General features: G+C 35.8%; 1 protein-coding gene across 5 annotated transcripts in view; it reads right to left on the reverse strand.

Moving 5' to 3' along the window:
• Positions 1-1,950: 1,950 nt before the first annotated feature.
• The window catches only part of LOC144453898 (sperm-associated antigen 17-like), a 46,973-nt gene continuing 31,164 nt past the window's right edge, over positions 1,951-17,759 (reverse strand). For 4 of the 5 annotated variants that reach the window (XM_078145248.1, XM_078145247.1, XM_078145249.1 and 1 more), the window contains 18 exons: positions 17,248-17,376; positions 14,596-14,778; positions 13,890-14,056; positions 13,499-13,619; positions 12,855-13,036; positions 12,156-12,303; positions 11,637-11,845; positions 10,756-10,894; positions 8,849-9,858; positions 8,068-8,285; positions 7,268-7,494; positions 6,312-6,404; positions 5,580-5,873; positions 4,960-5,120; positions 4,177-4,425; positions 3,374-3,518; positions 2,882-3,019; positions 1,951-2,368 (listed from right to left, as the gene is read on the reverse strand). In XM_078145248.1, the coding sequence (XP_078001374.1) occupies positions 2,328-2,368; positions 2,882-3,019; positions 3,374-3,518; positions 4,177-4,425; positions 4,960-5,120; positions 5,580-5,873; positions 6,312-6,404; positions 7,268-7,494; positions 8,068-8,285; positions 8,849-9,858; positions 10,756-10,894; positions 11,637-11,845; positions 12,156-12,303; positions 12,855-13,036; positions 13,499-13,619; positions 13,890-14,056; positions 14,596-14,778; positions 17,248-17,376 (3,854 nt within the window). In that variant the 3' untranslated portion in view covers positions 1,951-2,327. The remainder of the gene's footprint in view (positions 2,369-2,881; positions 3,020-3,373; positions 3,519-4,176; positions 4,426-4,959; positions 5,121-5,579; positions 5,874-6,311; positions 6,405-7,267; positions 7,495-8,067; positions 8,286-8,848; positions 9,859-10,755; positions 10,895-11,636; positions 11,846-12,155; positions 12,304-12,854; positions 13,037-13,498; positions 13,620-13,889; positions 14,057-14,595; positions 14,779-17,247; positions 17,377-17,759) is intronic. The other variant, XM_078145250.1, reaches the window with a different exon arrangement.

The following is a 17,759-nucleotide window of genomic DNA, read 5'->3' on the forward strand; positions in this document are numbered from 1 at the left end:
TTTGGGACAGATAAGTGTACATTTTTGCAGGCCATGAACATGATGAACAATATTGTTTAGAGCACGTGTGATCAAACACTTCTGATGAGGCATGGTACTCTATATCCTAATTATTGGACGCAACCACCGTTACTAACAAGTTCTGAAAATTCACAATTCCTAATAAAATTTCAATACATCTTTAACTGTTGAAAATCTTTCTTTTTTCATCAACTATCAGTTCATTTGGTAGGTAGATTTGAGTAATTGATGAGAAACTTAAAGCATATATATACATTTTATATATATAAAACTTGGTTAGTCGCAATCTTCTAAGACAGTGCTCTATACCGAAGTGGCAGAGTGCAATAGTTTTGATAGTTCTGGAACTATCAATATGGCAGCTACTTTAGAACGTTTTTGTTATTTGTTCTGTATTCAGTTCTCCCTCTATGTTCTGTAGAAATATCATGTTAAAAAGTAAATGAATCGTTGTTAAAGGCATTTCATGAGTGCTCATTAATTTCCCACTTTGCAATGGTGTCAAAATGAGATAGACTTAGTCATCAAGTTGGCATGTGACTACTTATTCCCAGTAATAAAGGTTATTTGTGTATGAGAATTACCAAAAGATGTAGAAGGGTACATTCCATGTTGTTTATGTTGAGGATTTGAATGTCAGATTTTATTTGAGTAATAAAAAACTTGGAATGATGGCTAACAATGCAATAAAATTTGATTTAAGATACTATTTTCTGGTGGGTTGGTGGTTGGGGTTGGGTGGTACATTAGAATGTGTCGCTGCTGTTACTTTCAACCTTTATTCATGACTGACCAAGAGGAAGTTCGTTGCGTAATCGAATGTAAGAGTGCCTTCACGCTGAATAACTAAACTAAATATGTATATATTCATATTGTTCCTTTGAAATATTAGAAAAGATATTCTTCAGATACTGAATTTATCATCTTTATTTTATGCTACATTGTCCTTTATCCTGTTTTATTTTAGAATTTCGATGAAATAACGTAATCAAATGTAACAGCGGAGAACACATCTATTCATGTTGTTCCGTTGAATTGACATGTAACTCCAACCAAATACCTATACTAGTAGAAACGTAGACAATAAATACGACATAATGGCGTGAGTGAGAGACTAGACAGTAGTTTTGAATAAAAATAATTGGGTCTATTCACTCGAATACATAACTTTGTATAGTAACGATTCAATTGATGCTATGCTATTGATCAAAAATATGTTTATATCAGATGTAAACTGAATGCCTTCAATAAAGGCAAAACTTTAGATTGCTGTTCCTTCACGCCTTGTCGAAAGAAAAATTCTGCGCTACCAGACATGATATTGCATATCCATTAGTTACTACATCAATAAATAACTTATTGTTCATATCCTCTTCTGTAAAAGTTGAGTTTGGTGTATTTTTAACCCGCTGTAACTTTCACTAGAGTCCACCATTTTACGAAAAGTCATATTTGACCATGTCTTTCCACCGGGGTTAATCTTTAGCAGAGGGTGTGTAAATGTGGTGAGTATGAGACGAAGTGACACCCTTGACTTAATTCACCCCCGGTGACCTCTCCCCTGGGGGCTGTGAACAGTCAAAAGTGTCACTTTGTCTCGTACTACCCCTTGACAGAGATGGTAGTTAGGTGGGTCACAGGTATGGTAAAGGTTGGGTAAAGGTGGGTAAATTTGACTTTTCGTATAGCAAACCTCAACTGAATATCTTCTTTCGTGCCAGTAAAATCAATTTAAAGTTGAGTTCAACATTTATAGGTGTCAGTCACTTGTGTTGTCATGACTATTAAATATCAAATTTGATAAATGAATTGAAAAAAAGACTGGTTTAAATGTATGATCCACAACTTTAAGTAATTTTTCTCTTTGTGTTTTAGAACAACAGTTTTTTTTTTTTTTTTTACACATTTCATAAACACATCCACACTTTCACTCAAACATCCTATACATAGTTCATGATAATTTTATTCACACCACAGTAGGGATACAAAAAAATTACAGAGTCAAGAAATTTACAGCATGAAAAGTTTCCGATGTACAAAAAAAGTATTGTTGACAAATAAACAAAGGTCAGTGCAATGGACGGTAAATTGTTCAGTTAAAGTCGTCATAATTAGAGAATTACGGGGGTATATTATGTAAAAATATCTCAAATCATGGGAATATTCATTTATATTTTACAAGTTCAAAAATATTACACAGAGGTTAGGGTAAAAATTCAATAAGTAGTTTCCTTTTCATACAATGTATAAAACTATTCTGTCCATGCGGGATGATGTATTTATCTCAGTACAGGTTGGTTTGGGGTTCAGCTCACAACAGTTTCTGACTCAGAGGATTCCACTTGCTCTGGAAGATGAAAAAAACAGAAATGTTATATTTTGAGGTGTTATCAACAACATCTTCACATATGTAGCCATGATATTTTCCATTTTGTGTTGGGTGAAAAAGTGCTTTACAATAAACTGTGGTCTGTATGCTTTACCATAAATATGCAAGACAAGCTCCAATTACAATCAAAACGGCCATCTTTATGTGTAATTGTACCCCTGCTAGACAAACTGAACTTTGGAAGTAACAGCGCCTTCTATAGTTCATTTTCCAGACAACTGCATTTTAGGAAAGACAGCCTACCCTTTTATGTTTCAATTTTCATGTAGGAGGTCAATTGCATTATATATCGATGGCATTCTCTGGCCAACTTTTTTTCAGTAGTGCAAATGTTACGAATGTGAGAAAACTACAGAGAAAGGGCTGTCATATATTCCTCTGACAAATGATATGAGGGATTATTGTCAACAGATCTTCTCAAGAAATGAGAAGGGAGGCTGTATTGGAATAATCACGTTTGTAAAAACTTACGGTATGGGGGATCCTTTCTGGGTCTAATGATACCCTCTCTTGAAGGTGGTCTAGTTGACAATACTTTTACACCTGGTGCTAAGTATGGGATTTTACCATTGCGACAACGCTCATCATAATCATACGCTGTCAGGATAGGTAGGAATGGTCAAGGCTAACACACTAGTAAAGTTAACAGAATAAAAAGTATATCTTCATATCACTATTTGTTGTTCACTGTTTATCCATAGTTTACTTGCCCTGTTTCTTTCTCTGCCTCTCTTCTCTAAGTCCCCCCCCCCACACACACACACACACACACACTCTCTCTCTCTCTCTCTCTCTCTCTCTCTCTCTCTCTCTCTCTCTCTCTCTCTCTCTCACACACACACACACACACACACACACACACTGTCTTTCAGCTTGTATTTCTGTCTTACTGTTTGTGTCAGTCTGTATGTCTGTATGTCTGTCTATTTGTCTTTGTCTGCCTCTAAATCTCTGAAAGGATATTTGCAGTGATAGGCAGGTAGAGCATCTCTGTTTCCGTAATGATTTCTAGATGATGTGCAATGGATCCCTGTCCATTACCACCTTCCACACCCACAGCAATGCCGTACAACTCAAGTTCCAGAACAGCTTTCATACCAGCTGCAACCTATGAACAAACAATGTAAATTAATAAATTAACAAATATTGAATTTTACTTCATGCCCATATAACTATGTAACCGTAAGTTTTCAGCAGCTATTATTTGGATCAGTACAAATTGTCACATACAGGAGAATTAACAGACAACTTTCACCTTGTGATCTTGAAAATAAGGAGTGGGGAAATTTGTTTTCTCTATGTGTATTAAGGAAAAGAGAGTACTGCATGAATGATTTTGAATGACAAAATACAGTATTTTTGTTAAGGGCAATAAAGCAAGACAAAATCCATGTGAGATCTCCCAAGTATTGTAACAAGATTCCCAACAAAATATCATGTTAAAATCTATGCAATTTTGGTAGTTTTATGAGATTTTCCACTGCCAAAAACTGGAGTTTCTAAATTTTGACCAAGACATCGACAAGAACATGAGGATTATTAACCATTTTTTTTTTAATTGAGACTTGAAAGATTGCCTAAGTCTAAAACACACACAAACTGGCAAACAACAGAAACGTTTATTCAATTTATCCACTATTTCAGGAAAAAATTAGAGACATTGTGATAAGAAAAAACAGAACAAATCTGTGTTAGTTGCAAGGAGAGTCTTATTTTAGGCACTAATTATGCATGTAATAACAACATCCTCATAGTTCAAAACTTACTGGTCCAGGTGTGTATATTACTCGCAGTCCAGTTGATGGTGGTGGTTGCTTGATTTTATACCGACAGCTATCAATACCAACATTCTTTAAATGTACACGGAAGGAATAGGTGCTGCCTTCTTTTAAGTTACCAAAGTCAACCTCACATGGTACAATTTCAAATCCACGCATGTTTGGTACTTTGGGAACACCGCCAGCTACTGATGAAGTATAGACTTTACGACGTACTGGATCCTCAAGCACCATGTACTGAAAATTTATCATTCATATAAAAAGAACTCAATTAATGAAGGAAACAAAATAGTACTTATTCATACTTAGTATACAAATCATTAGTAATTGTTTTTCATTTAAATTTGATTTTGTCTGTAGTAATTGTTAATGTTTTGTTGGTTAGAATATATTCCATCTAGCATAATTATTTGTTTATTTATTTATTTATTTATTTATTTATTTATTTATTTATTTATTTATTCAGTTATTTATTTATTTATTCATTTATTTGGGGGAGGGGGGTCAAAGAGTCAAATTCTACTTTTCTGCATTTGATTGAAATAAGAATAACTAATGAAAGCAAATGTAATGTTCAGCATAATATGCCATTGGGTGAAAACAATAACAGATCAAGGTTTGTTTATTGCTTGCTTTTTTTTCTCAATTTCATTAATATGTATAATGTAATGTATGCTGAGAGTTAAGAATAACAGTGATGATGATAGTCTAATGTGACATATATGTATCAACTCTTTCCATCCCTGACAATATCATTTTCATTTCACTTACCTTTTCATTAGACAAAGCACCAGGTTTTGATCCTAAGATGGCTGCAGGAAGGCGCACTTTGTCAGTTCTTGGCTCTCCAATCACGTTTGTCATCAAACTACGAGTCAAGACCAAATCACTCTGAGCTGAAGGAACTTCATTACCAGCTGGTACTTCACTTCCTGTAACAAATTATGCAAATGTACTGATTAATATGCAAGGATTTATATAAAAACTATGACACAAAACACCTAACTGTGAGTAAATAGTCCTTTTCATATGGCTGGAAACTTTGCTACTACTTTGGACCTTAAGCTCACTCCCTTTACCACTCTTTGAGAAACTTGTGTGGGACCTACAGAGGTATTGCATATCATCTCTATCTATGTATTCCCTAGATTCTACTGAAAAAGAGTGCTGTGTATCAGGGAGATGTACATGTATGACATACAATTTCAAATGGTTTTAAAACTAGAGAGTGCTATACATCGGTAAGTTCTGTCACTCAAATGCATCACTACTACAGTGTGCCACTAGATGGCGCAATGTATTTGTAAGCTCCATCACAAATTTAAGTCATTTCTACAATTTTCCACTTGAGGGCGCTATATATAAGGGAATCTTTCAAACATCCATCATACCTGATTGAGATCTATCTGTTGAAGGTTCTTCAACCTGTTCTGGTATTGTAGATGGGGGATAGTTTGGTATGGAGGTATAGCTAGATGGTGTCTCACTGGGTAAATGAACTCCAGAGTGAGCCCCTTCCATAGCAGTAGGTGTCGGATGAGTTGGTCTTACTGTTCCAGGATTTGATGCTCTAGCTGGGGTTGGATTGGTTGGTCTGATTGGAGTAGGACTTCCTTGGCCTTTGGCCTTGGCTGGTGTCGGGTTGGTTGGACGAAGGTCAGGGGTCATACCAGTGGTTGGTACTCCTAAAATAACACATGTCAAAGTTCAGGAAGTTATACATGTATTAGTGATTTCAAACATTTCATAAACAATTATCAGAAAATAAACTGAACTTCATGAAATTAAAGATCTCATTTCAATCTCCATTCTAGATGTATACTGGGTCTTTCACTTTTGTGCAGTAAGTTTTTTCTCTTTTCATTTTTTAAAGGAAAAGTATAGTCTGACTTATTTCTGCCTGTAGAAGTGTAGTGTACTGAAATGCTGAAATAAGTTTGACTAAACTTTTCATTTATAATTACCCCTTCCCTAAGTATTTACTTCTAATGTGTAATGCGCTCACTATCAATTAAACTAATACTCAAAATATATTCAGTTGTTGAAACAAGCACACAAAATGACACATGTATGTTGGTCACTTATATGTATCACAGATACATAGTGAAATATGCATACAATACCTTGTGGTAGTGGAGATGGGGAGCACTGCTGTACAGATACTGTATTCTTTTGTGGACTGACAGTCTCTGATGTATCACTTTGCTGGGAGGACTCTGCAATTCAAACAAAGAGACACACCATAATGTTCACTATTATTATCTATCTATGACCAAATGAAAGCTGCAACAAATTTTATCTGTCTCCTTGAGAAAGGCAAACAGTGTGAAATCTGGCAGGTATTCAAAACATTTCTGTACTGCAGGAAACCTTTACTAAAATTGTCTTGACAAATGACAATTTTAACAGATTCAACCTTACTGAAGATAACCACATTGACGACACCATATCATTCCAATTCTCAATACCCGTAATAGCATTTTTAATACCTCATGCTAGAGGGTCACCATAGAACAAGAAGGTCGACTTACATTGTATTCTCAAGGATGCCTATAATACTGCATGTGAAGCATGTGGAGTGGAAGTTATGGTGTCGACCAGGAAATGGAATGTTCATTATGTCTATGATGTACCTAGGCAGTAATATTCTATTTGTAGGTACTGAGAATTGTTGGAAAGATAAAAGATTGCATTGTTTGGAGAACTAGGACTGCTTCAAGTGGTTAGCAAACGTTTGACTGGAACAAGGGCTGAAATAATACAGTAACTGCATAGTAGAGGTAACATAGTACGCAGTGATTTCCACTGCAAAGTTGTACAATTAATTCAAATAGTTCTCCATACATTCATTGTTCATTATGTAATTTTTGACATATTGTTCCAAAAATTTCATTTCTCCATAGCCAGACAAATTACTGTCTGTACTGAAAATCTTAGCCATCATTTCATTACCTTAATCTTGGGACCATCACAATAAACGCTCTTTGAAAGTGACTTGCAAACTGAGTACATGTAACTGAATTATGTCATTTGTTAACTTTTTAAATAAAATGATGTTATCGTCTATTCTCATTCTTACCCTGTGGTTGCCCACTTTCAGGACTAATATGTGTTGATGCTGGTGTGCTAGACTGAGACTCTGGTTCTCCCTTTCTGGTTTGTACTGCTAGGGCCTTGGTCAAATTATCCATATCTGGTGCCTGGTTTGTCAACAGGAATCGTTTGCCCCACTCACTTTCAAAGTAAGGAGGTACTTCATGGTTTTTCAAGGCGTTTTTGTTTCTGTTCTCTTGCTCTACTTCTTGTCTGTTGTGAAAGAGGAACAGAAAATGAGCAAGACAGAAAATGAGCAAGAGTGCAAATATGAAACCTTCATCTAGGGAGATACTCTACATGATGTACATGTAAAAATATTGTACATAAATACAATGTATCATGAGTCAAACTTGAATGTAAAGTTACTACTGTGGCAATCAAGGTCTAGGTTAAGAATACAGACACAAACTAAAACTATTGTTGTTTGATGCGGTAGATTACACAAATGGGTGATAGTGGTGCTGCTGTTGTGCAGATATAATCACCCTTTGCAATCAAGATAGTGGAAACCACAGACCCTACATGTAGGGTCTATGTGGAAACACGGGAAGTCCTCGAAAATGTTCACTGCAAAATCATGGATGTCATCACAACACCACCCTACTGTGAGTACAATTAAACCAATGTCCATTCAATAGCTTACATCAACATGTCACAACAATAGTTTTAGTTTGTGTCTATCTTACTGAACTGACAGAGTAGTAAGTTTCCGGTTGAAGACCAAAAATTCACAAAAATTTTCTCATACAGAAACTTTCAAAGTAGGTAGTAATAATTTCCTACCTATCTCTCTCCCAGTCAGCTTCTGTTCGTTTAGGTCTTGGAGGAGGTGGTGTTGGGATGCGAGGAGGAGCTGTAGCGTCTTCATACAGATCTTTTACATTGTCATCCTTCATCACTTCCCTCGTCTTAAATGCCTGCTCATCCTCCACATTTATTGCTGTTCCATCACCTGTTCCATCCCCTTCAGCTTGTTCCCTTAATTTTGCATCAACAGCAGCCTGTAATGACATGATAAGTCAATGACTGGTTTGTCATACTTGGAAGTGGGAAGACAATCAGAGACTAGCACTGCCTACAAAATTTATCAGGTGGTAGAACTCCACTAGGGTAGAACAGTCACATTGTAAAATAAACCTTTGAATGATTATTATATTATTATCATCCTCTATATCATTACAGCATACTTATCACTTTGATTGTCACCAATCATACAATAATATTTCATATTTACATTTTACATTATTATAAATTTCAAATACTCGTTCAAAAGTGTAGGAATAATTACTTTTTAATAAGATTTTAAAAGAACATAAACACTTGCAATTAATTTTACAAGCAAATATCCTAGACTGTTGAACATGAATTTTCCAGAAATTTCAAGTTTCGTTCCCATGAACACAGGTATCATTCGACATGCAAATAAAGTTTTTGTATGATGAGCAAACCTTCCTAATCTGTCTGTTTTAACCAAGAAATAAGATAAAACACTGGTACAAACTACAAAAATGGAGTAGACTATGCACAACTTTGATAAACAGGATTGAGGGATGTTTTAACTAACCTGTAGCTCTAAGTCTGCAGCGTGTATTTTCTCTTCTTCACTTCTTGGATCTTGGACAGCCAGTATATCAGCTTCTTCATCTCTCTTCTTTGCATTTGTTGCGTACGCTTTGAGCCCAGCCAACATTCGCGTTCTTAACTCTTCACTGATTGGTTTATATTTAATCAACTGTCTCAATTCTAAAGTTTTCGGGCACTGAAAGAATGGTCCCCTTACTAATGAACTCGGAACAGAGCCAACTGCAAGTCCTTTCCCCACTTTTGTACCAAACTGCGGCCCGGGCTGTTTGAATTCATACGGTGGCATTGATCTGAAGTCTCTGGATCGTAGATTCTTCGGGATAATATTCTGCTCCCCAAACAGGTTCAGCCATTTCTGAGTGTTTCCTCCGATGTGTGGCTTAAGGATCGTAATACCTGTAACACCCGGATAGTCTGGAAGGGAATCTTTCAAAATGGCAGTTGCTGGATCACCCTCTGCCAACGTTAAATACTCCACAATGTCCGAGTGTCTTAATAACTCTGTGCCAGTCGCATCCTCGTTGATGATGAAAAACCGTGGCGCGTACTGTTGATACGTCACAATCTCAGTTCTTTCTAGCTTCTTCTCTTCCTCTCTCTCATCCTCAGCATACAAGTCCTCTATACTGAAGACCTTATCAACATCAGTCTTTCCATTTGCTCTCACGTTGAACGTATTTCCTTCTGGATCGACAGTCTGAATCAGCGTTGGATGGTTGTGTCGTAACAGATAGATACTCGGCTTCATATCAATCATATTATTATCTGGGCTGGGTAAGTATACAACAGTGCCATCTTTCTCTATGTTCATTTCACCGCCATCCAAGTGTAACACTTTATAGGTTCCATCAGGTTTGGTATCGATGTAAGTGCCATTGCCAAATACAGTACGAGCTACAGTAGTTTCTCTGTTAAAGATCACAGTAGCATATCCCACACATTCAATCTTAACGTACTGTACTCTCTTTGTTCTTGCTGGTCGTTGTTCACCTGATGATACAACAAATAATGATATAGTATTTTAGACTTCAAACTCCTCACTAGCCTGTCTGTATTGAAGGAAAGTCCAGTCAGACTTATTTCTGTCTCCAGTACACTTGTACTGATTACTGCTATCAAATTAAAGGAAAGCCCCAGTCAGAGAGATCAAGTGTGCCCTCTAATGATAGCCAAATTTTGTTGTTGTCAGTCAAAATGATAAAAATTGACATTTCTTGTGAGTCACCACATAGTAAGAGATAGGGGAACACCAAATTTTGGTGCGTCACTAGAAATTGTGTGCTTCAGTCAAATTGGCTTAGAGGGCACACTGAGTCAGACCTATTTCTGTCTTTTGTACACTTGTATGGATTGTTGCTATCAACTTATAAGTTATATACATTTTGGGTTATAATACAGCAAAGAAGCTCTACGACACTTGACATTTGTTTGACTACTTGGGGGGTCTTAATACAAGGATGACATCACAAATATTCTAATTTCTTTTCTTGACACTCTTTGCGTTATTTCAAAATGTTTTGTTGCCGGTGGCACATTCACACTTCCGTTTTACAGTTGTAATCAATGCTGCTTCCAATAGCGACATGCATCACGCGATATAGCAAAAGTATTTATAAGTTCCTGTCATATAAAATACATACCTCATAATATGTACAGATATATTTGTTGTATTCAGTGTTTGCAAACAAAATAATCTTGAGCAATAATGCAACGATGGTCAGATGGTCAACTCAGTCTTCCAAAAGTACTTTTGCTGGATCGCGTTCCATGGCATGAGCTATCATGAATGCAATCGATAACTACCGCAAAACGGAAGTGTGACCTATCTAGAGTGAGTGCGCCACCAGTGGCAACACATTTCAAAAATGGCATGATTGATAAACCTACCTGTTTCATCATCATCTGGACAAGTCTCATCTTCATCAATGTAGAAAGTTGTGATTCTAGTGCCTTCATTGTGGTCAACTATTCTTGTACCATCTGGTCTAGTCACTGTCAGGACCCGGTCTTCACGTGTAAGAACCTCCTGTAAACAGGGTGTTCAATTTTTAGTCAGTCATCAATATATCAGATATTAAATGGCTGAATATATGACGAGGACAAGATGGTTTAGTGGTCATTATATGTCAATTGACTTTATACATAAATATATTTTTGCATTTTTGCACTATTTCATGTCAAATCAAGCATACTATGCAAGGAGGACAAACTGGTTTAGTGGTCATTATAATTTATGTACATTGACTTTGATAAGCACTATTTAATGACTCGAAGGAGGTACACTATGTTATACTATACTATGCTATGTTATACTATACTAGACATTGTACTTTACTATACTATATTATACTATACTATACTATACTATACTATACTATACTATACATGTACAAGCCAGGTTGTACACATTCAAACAGAAAATCTGGCAAAGTTATCGTACACACTTTTTGACAGCTGTAACATTTTACTGTAAACCTGCATATTTTCACGACTAGAAAATTTTGCGATTTTACAGTCTTCATGTAGTTCACAAAGATTAATTTTCACTAATAATCATACTGGTACATTGCATTATGCAGAAATATATATTTTCGCCACTACTTATTTTCGCGTTTTTGTTTTGTAGAGAAATTAGCGAAAATAAATCTTACGCGAACATTTCCAGGTTTACAGTATTTTGTTGTTGTTCAAATCTGTGTACTTACATTCTGTGAAATTACAATCTCATCCCCAGGTCTAAACGGATCAAAAAGATCACTTCAACGTACCTCTTTTGTCATTGGATCTGTAGCAGTGAATGTCATACAAGGCTTCACATTGAATTTACTGCCATCTGCCTTGGTGCCAATTCTTTCTCCAGTGGGAGTGGTGGTCACCCATTCACCAGCCTTCTCATCCAGCATGGGTGTTGGAGAACCTGGTTCTTTTTCTGGGATGGACGGTTGACCCAGCTTACTGGGAGCACCTTTCAGCATACCTATAAACAAAACAGACATGTAATAATTATAATTATCAAAATCAACAGTACTACGGTATTCATCAAGAAGAGAGAGAGGCCATGGTTAGAAAAATAAGATCAAGTAAAAAGATTGAAATATACATATGATAATCAATATCATCAATATAATTCGGCCACTCATAAGACAAGTTGATTGCACTTCAATCCAAAATACACAAGGTTTATATTCAGTTCAGAGTATACATTCAGTATTTTTGTTCAACTTGGCCTGTGCATGGTAAAATGGGTAATAAATGTATTACTAATGAGATGTGGATATAAAACTTACTCTTCTTGCTATGGGTGTCACTTCCCTGTATACTCATGGCACTTCCCAGACGGTTGGGTGAACCATCTCTACTGATAGGCATACCAGTAACAGGACGTATAGGACCTGTACCTGCATTGTAACTCACTGTACCATCGGCAAACAACACCTATGAAATTAAACAAAAACATTAACATCACACATTCACTAAGAATGAATTCAGAATCTATAGAACTCAATACCAGTGACCCTTTTTTAAAATTTGTTTGACTGGGTAGTTGCCAGTGAAAAAAAAAAGAAACGAGAAAAGTATGTGTGGTTATATCATACTTTTAAATGTTTGGTCGACCTTAGAATTGAATTGGGCAATAAATGAAGTGCTGAAGTAAGATAAACACAGAGAATATTTGACACATTAAAAATTCAACTTTCTGCAATAAATAATAATTTTAATAATTTTCGCCAAGTTACACACTTGGGGCACCAAATGAAGAATTGATTCTGAGTAAGAAGAATACTATGAATCATTTGGCTTATTAAGTATTTCAAATTTCATCATCACTTTTGCCAAGATATGCAATTGTTGTGTCACCATCTGATCAGTGACATTAGATTTTCGTATCATTCAGCCATACATCAGTTGATTATTTACACTTCTGCTAACCCCTGCACTGTTTGACTTATACCTAGGAATAAATGACTATCTATGTGATTGTTTACCTGTGTAGATCCATCTAGCATGACTTTGACGACTGTCCCATCACTGTTGATAACACGGGATGCTTCTTGCATTGCTGGGTATTTACGTGTTGATTCACACTCATGTTTACCACTGGTCTTATATGGGTAATGTTGACGTACCAGGACTCCTATGCTATCTTCACCACCCTCACATTTGATGCCTACAGAAATCACAGTAGATTAAATTGTTACCAAGGTATTCACTTAACCCCTGGTTGACATAAATACATGTAGTGCTGGTGTCAAAAAAAAAGAATTTAAAGAAGTTCTTTTCACCATTTTATGTGCTTTATATTGCATTTATGGATCAGGTTGTTAGTTAGAAAATGATTTCTGTGACTTCTGGTAAAAATTGTCAGTAGTTGAACCATTCCTGTATTTTAGCTTATTTTCCATCAAGATTATGGACCCATGGACAGGACAATGGGTATAAAGAAATGGACAGACAGACAGACAGACAGACAGACAGACAGACACACACACACACACACACACAGACAGACAGACAGACAGACAGACACACACAGAGACACACAGACACAGACACACACACACACACACACACAATGAAATACATTGTCAAAGACAAAGATATGTGTACAACATTTATAAAAGGAACTGACCAACAGTGTGTTCTTGGAAGTATCTGACTACAAGTCCATCAGGACAGGCAATATTTAGATGTTGAAAAGGTGGTTTTTCTGGCTCGGCTGGAGTTTGTTCTTCTGCTGGTTTTTCTTCCTCCTGAAAATGAGAGATAACATTGGAATCAAATTCACAACGTGTCTTGTGTTCAGGAATTTGTTTAAAAATTCCTTGTTTCAACCAGTATTTTTCCATCATTGGGCAGATTTATGAGTCTCATTCCTAGATATTACTGCCTATTTTTCAAATTTACTGGCTACTTTTAAAATCAGCTACACCCATGCAGTGACAGACCGATACAATTCTACTTGACCAAGCATCCTCTATCATTAAAACATCCCTTTTCAAAACCGGAATTTAAAAACTGACCTGTTTTTCTTGCTCAGCTTGTTGCTTTTCAAGTTCAAGTTGTTGCTGCTGTTGTTGTTTCTTTCCCTTCTTACCAGAGGAGGCCCTACCTTTACCACCAGGTGAAGGTGGGGGCTGTGGAGTTGGTGAGGGTGGAGGTGGCAACATTATCTCTGGCTCTTTCTCCTCTATATATATACAAAACATTTCAAATATAAATAATATTTTCAACAATTACTTACACAACAATGATACTAACAACAATCAAACATACAAAATATTTTACAAATTATTCCTCACAGTTATTCATTACAATCAACACTAAATATTATTATGGTCTAGTTGAGTCTGTTTCTTCAATTTTATACAACTTTTCATACTGTGTTGTGTTCGTAGTAGAATTGGGATGCATCAAAACCAAATTCTAATTTGATATGGGTTGTTTTGTGACGATACATCCACAATTGTCTTCAATTTCAAATGTAAGTACAGATAAATTTAAAGATATTTTTTACTCAATATTTGAATTTTCCTGATCTTATTAAAGAGATTGTTTTTTATTTGTTCTCTAAAATACTTGCCAAGTGTTTCTAGTTCTCAGGTTAAAAAAGTACCTAGAAATAAAACTAAAGTCTTACATCTGACTCGCAAAGTTTTGTGACATGTGCAGTGCGCCACCTAGTGTCAAGATTATAACTTTACCATGACATAAAGTCAGATCACATACCTGACTTTGTTTTGCCTTGGTTGCCATAGTTACTCATAGAGAGTGTCATTCCATCACTTAGCACAGCAGTAAATGATCCAAATGTAGAGATTGGTTTATTTTTCTTCTTTTCTTCTTTCACTTCTTTGTTTCCTTCGTCGCCATTGACAACGATTGGTATGTCTTCTTTGAGACTACTTCCAACTGCAGCAAAGAAAAAAAGTGTAAAATTTAGACAAAATTAGATTTTTAAAAACTGTACTTTGATCATAAATAAGGCTGAAGTCTTTACCATTTGGGCTCAAATCTCCCATCAAAGTTTCGTAGTTCAAAAACTACTTTCATCACCAAAACAGACAAAATGAGCTCTCCACCATTTGACAACAAATCTCCCATCAAATTTTCAAATCTCCCACCAAAGTGTCATATCTTCCACCAAATTTTGAAAACCCGATCAAATTTTTTTAAATCTCCCACCAAATTTTGAAAACTCTTGTCAAATTTTCAAATCTCCCACCAAATTTTGCAAACTCCCATCAAATTTTCAAAAACTCCCATCAAACTACGAAATTTCTGGCAAAATTTTGAAAACTACCATCAAATTTTCAGATCTTCCACCAAATTTTCAACTCTCCCATCAAATTTTCAAAAACTCCCATCAAACTACCAAATTTCCTATCAAATTTTCAAATCTCCCACCAAATTTCTATTGTTTCCAACTTTTTTTTTGGAAATTTTTTGAAGGCTAAAATCAAACACAAGAAATGTTTCTAAAAGTATCAGTCATATATCCTGAGAGGAGGCACAGAATTGGTGGCAGAGGTGGTAAAAGGGCAAAAAATTGTACAAAAGCGGCAAAAGGCAAAGATGAAAAAAGAGGCAATAGAACAGCAAACTTGGTTGCTCACATCCACCAACTTAAAAAACCCATTACAAAGTATAATGGGTATCAATTAGTTTAGTACACACTTTAAGGTTACCTTCACACTTTATTTTACATGAATTTTTTAAATATTTACGCAACATGATACAATTAACACCAATATACCATTTTAAAATCACAAAAGTATGAAAACCTGTTAGCAATGATGTAACAACATGAAAACAGTTTTATATACATGTAATGTTATTTCCCAATGTTGACAATTTTTGGAGGAAATTAAGATGAAGTTACAAACAACCAAATTTGAGTGCAACTTGACAGATACGTAAAATCTACAATTTTTTAAAAGAGCGAATTTTTCGGTAATACAAGCCAGAGGGTGTAATGAATTTGATGGCATGTCATGAGTACAATGTAACTTGTTAAAGTTGTCAATGAATGGCGTGGGGTTTTTTTAGGAATGAAAGCCAAGTGCTTTGAAGTCTTCAGCAAGGACGAATTAATGCTGTGCCAAGAAATTTTGGAATGAAGTGTACTGTTATGTTTTTGTTGGTATCAATTTGCTGAGCAGTGCTATGTGGTGTGCTGAAACAGTGAATTGAAGAAAAACATGTAAAAATGTGACCAAATTTTGTGAGAACAAATATCAAAGTATACACTACTATGATTGGTTGACTGTGTTAGATATGCAATATTCAAGATGTGTCTGATGTGTATGTATATACCATGCCATCAGTTTCATTTTTCACATAGTACCTTTTCAAGTGGTGAAATATTAAACATCGATATGTCGTCGCGTCAGTGCAGTAAGGTCATATCTGCTATGCAATTGTATAGGCAGATACAACCTTACTGAACTGACATGATGATGTGTTCATAAACCGTTATTTATCACTGCGGTGATTTGTAAATCTTAGATAACTGCAATTCATATTTTCCTATTGAACATTTACATGTTAAAGAGTACTGGAATCATCATCTGATATACATGCATTGCCAAATACAGTTTGTGATTGATGCTACAAATGTTTCTATCTTTTGGATACCAAAAAATGATCAATATTTGGATATTTACTCCACATCATCAGTTTTATTGATAGTCTACAGATTACTTTGATGAAAAATGAATGTATGGCTTTCTGGGTATAGTGCACACAACTTTATCCGTTTACTTTATTCATTAAAGGCAGAGTAGCTGTCACTATTGACTATTGTGGCAGGTGACGTAATCAACTAAACACTTCCTGTACAATTCCCTTTACTTCAGAATCAGAGATAAAGTTCGATGTATTGCAAATGTTACTCTCTACCACAAATGAATTCTTACACTACCTATTATTCAAATTCAGCACCATTTGTGTTTATAACTTTACATTTTGGGTAATATGGTACTTTAAATTAGTATTGAGGTTTCCGTAAAACATATGAGGGGAAATTTATGGATATTTGCTGGCCTCAATTGTTCAAGACTTTGCAGCACTTTTTCAAAGGAGAGTTAACTTAATACACAAGGGTGCTCTGATCAAAGAAATGAGGGCATTGCAGTACATGTACTAGTATATGAAACAGTTAACTGTCAAAATGTGGGTAAATGAACTTTCTGAATTCCTAATTGTCACCACATACACCTACTACAAGTTGTCAATAATTACAACTACTGTGCCTTTAAAGTATCTTGAATATTACACATGGTAATACAATTAACTGTGAGAATGTGTGTTACAGTGAGTTTAGTGTAGATTAGTGACGACCACCCAACTATGGCACACAAATCATCTCGTAAAACATACTGCTCAATGAATCACAATCTGCCTTTTTCTCAGGGCTTTCCACCCTTTGGGCAGGTGGTGCTATGTTGTTGTCATCTGTGTTGGTAACATTTACAGCCTCTATGGAAGTGTTAACTGCATGAACTGAGCCTGGAGGGAAACAAATGTGAATTGCAGAAAACTCTAAGTGGGGTTGTGGATTGAGGGAGAGGGTGGAACAACAGGAGGGGGCAAATTTAAAAACTTGGAGTTTGTTATCAAGGGGGAGGGGGTTAACATTTAAGCTTATCATCAGAGAGTAAAAGTACTGAGGGTGAAAGAATTCGAGGTGACTTTCTTGTCTAGATAATAAGTTGGTTGTGAATGTAAGGGGAGGGGGAGGGGAGTGGGCAGGACTGAGGGTGATCTTAACAATATGTAATAACATCTTCATCTTACATTACGAGGGTTGGAGAGAGTGGAAGTAGTGCACAGTTAACGTTACTTGCTCACATTTATCACAGAAAGAAAAATAGAAATACAGACAGTAGATT

The sequence above is a fragment of the Glandiceps talaboti genome, chromosome 3, assembly GCF_964340395.1.
Source record: "Glandiceps talaboti chromosome 3, keGlaTala1.1, whole genome shotgun sequence".
Taxonomy (NCBI): Eukaryota; Metazoa; Hemichordata; class Enteropneusta; family Spengelidae; genus Glandiceps; species Glandiceps talaboti.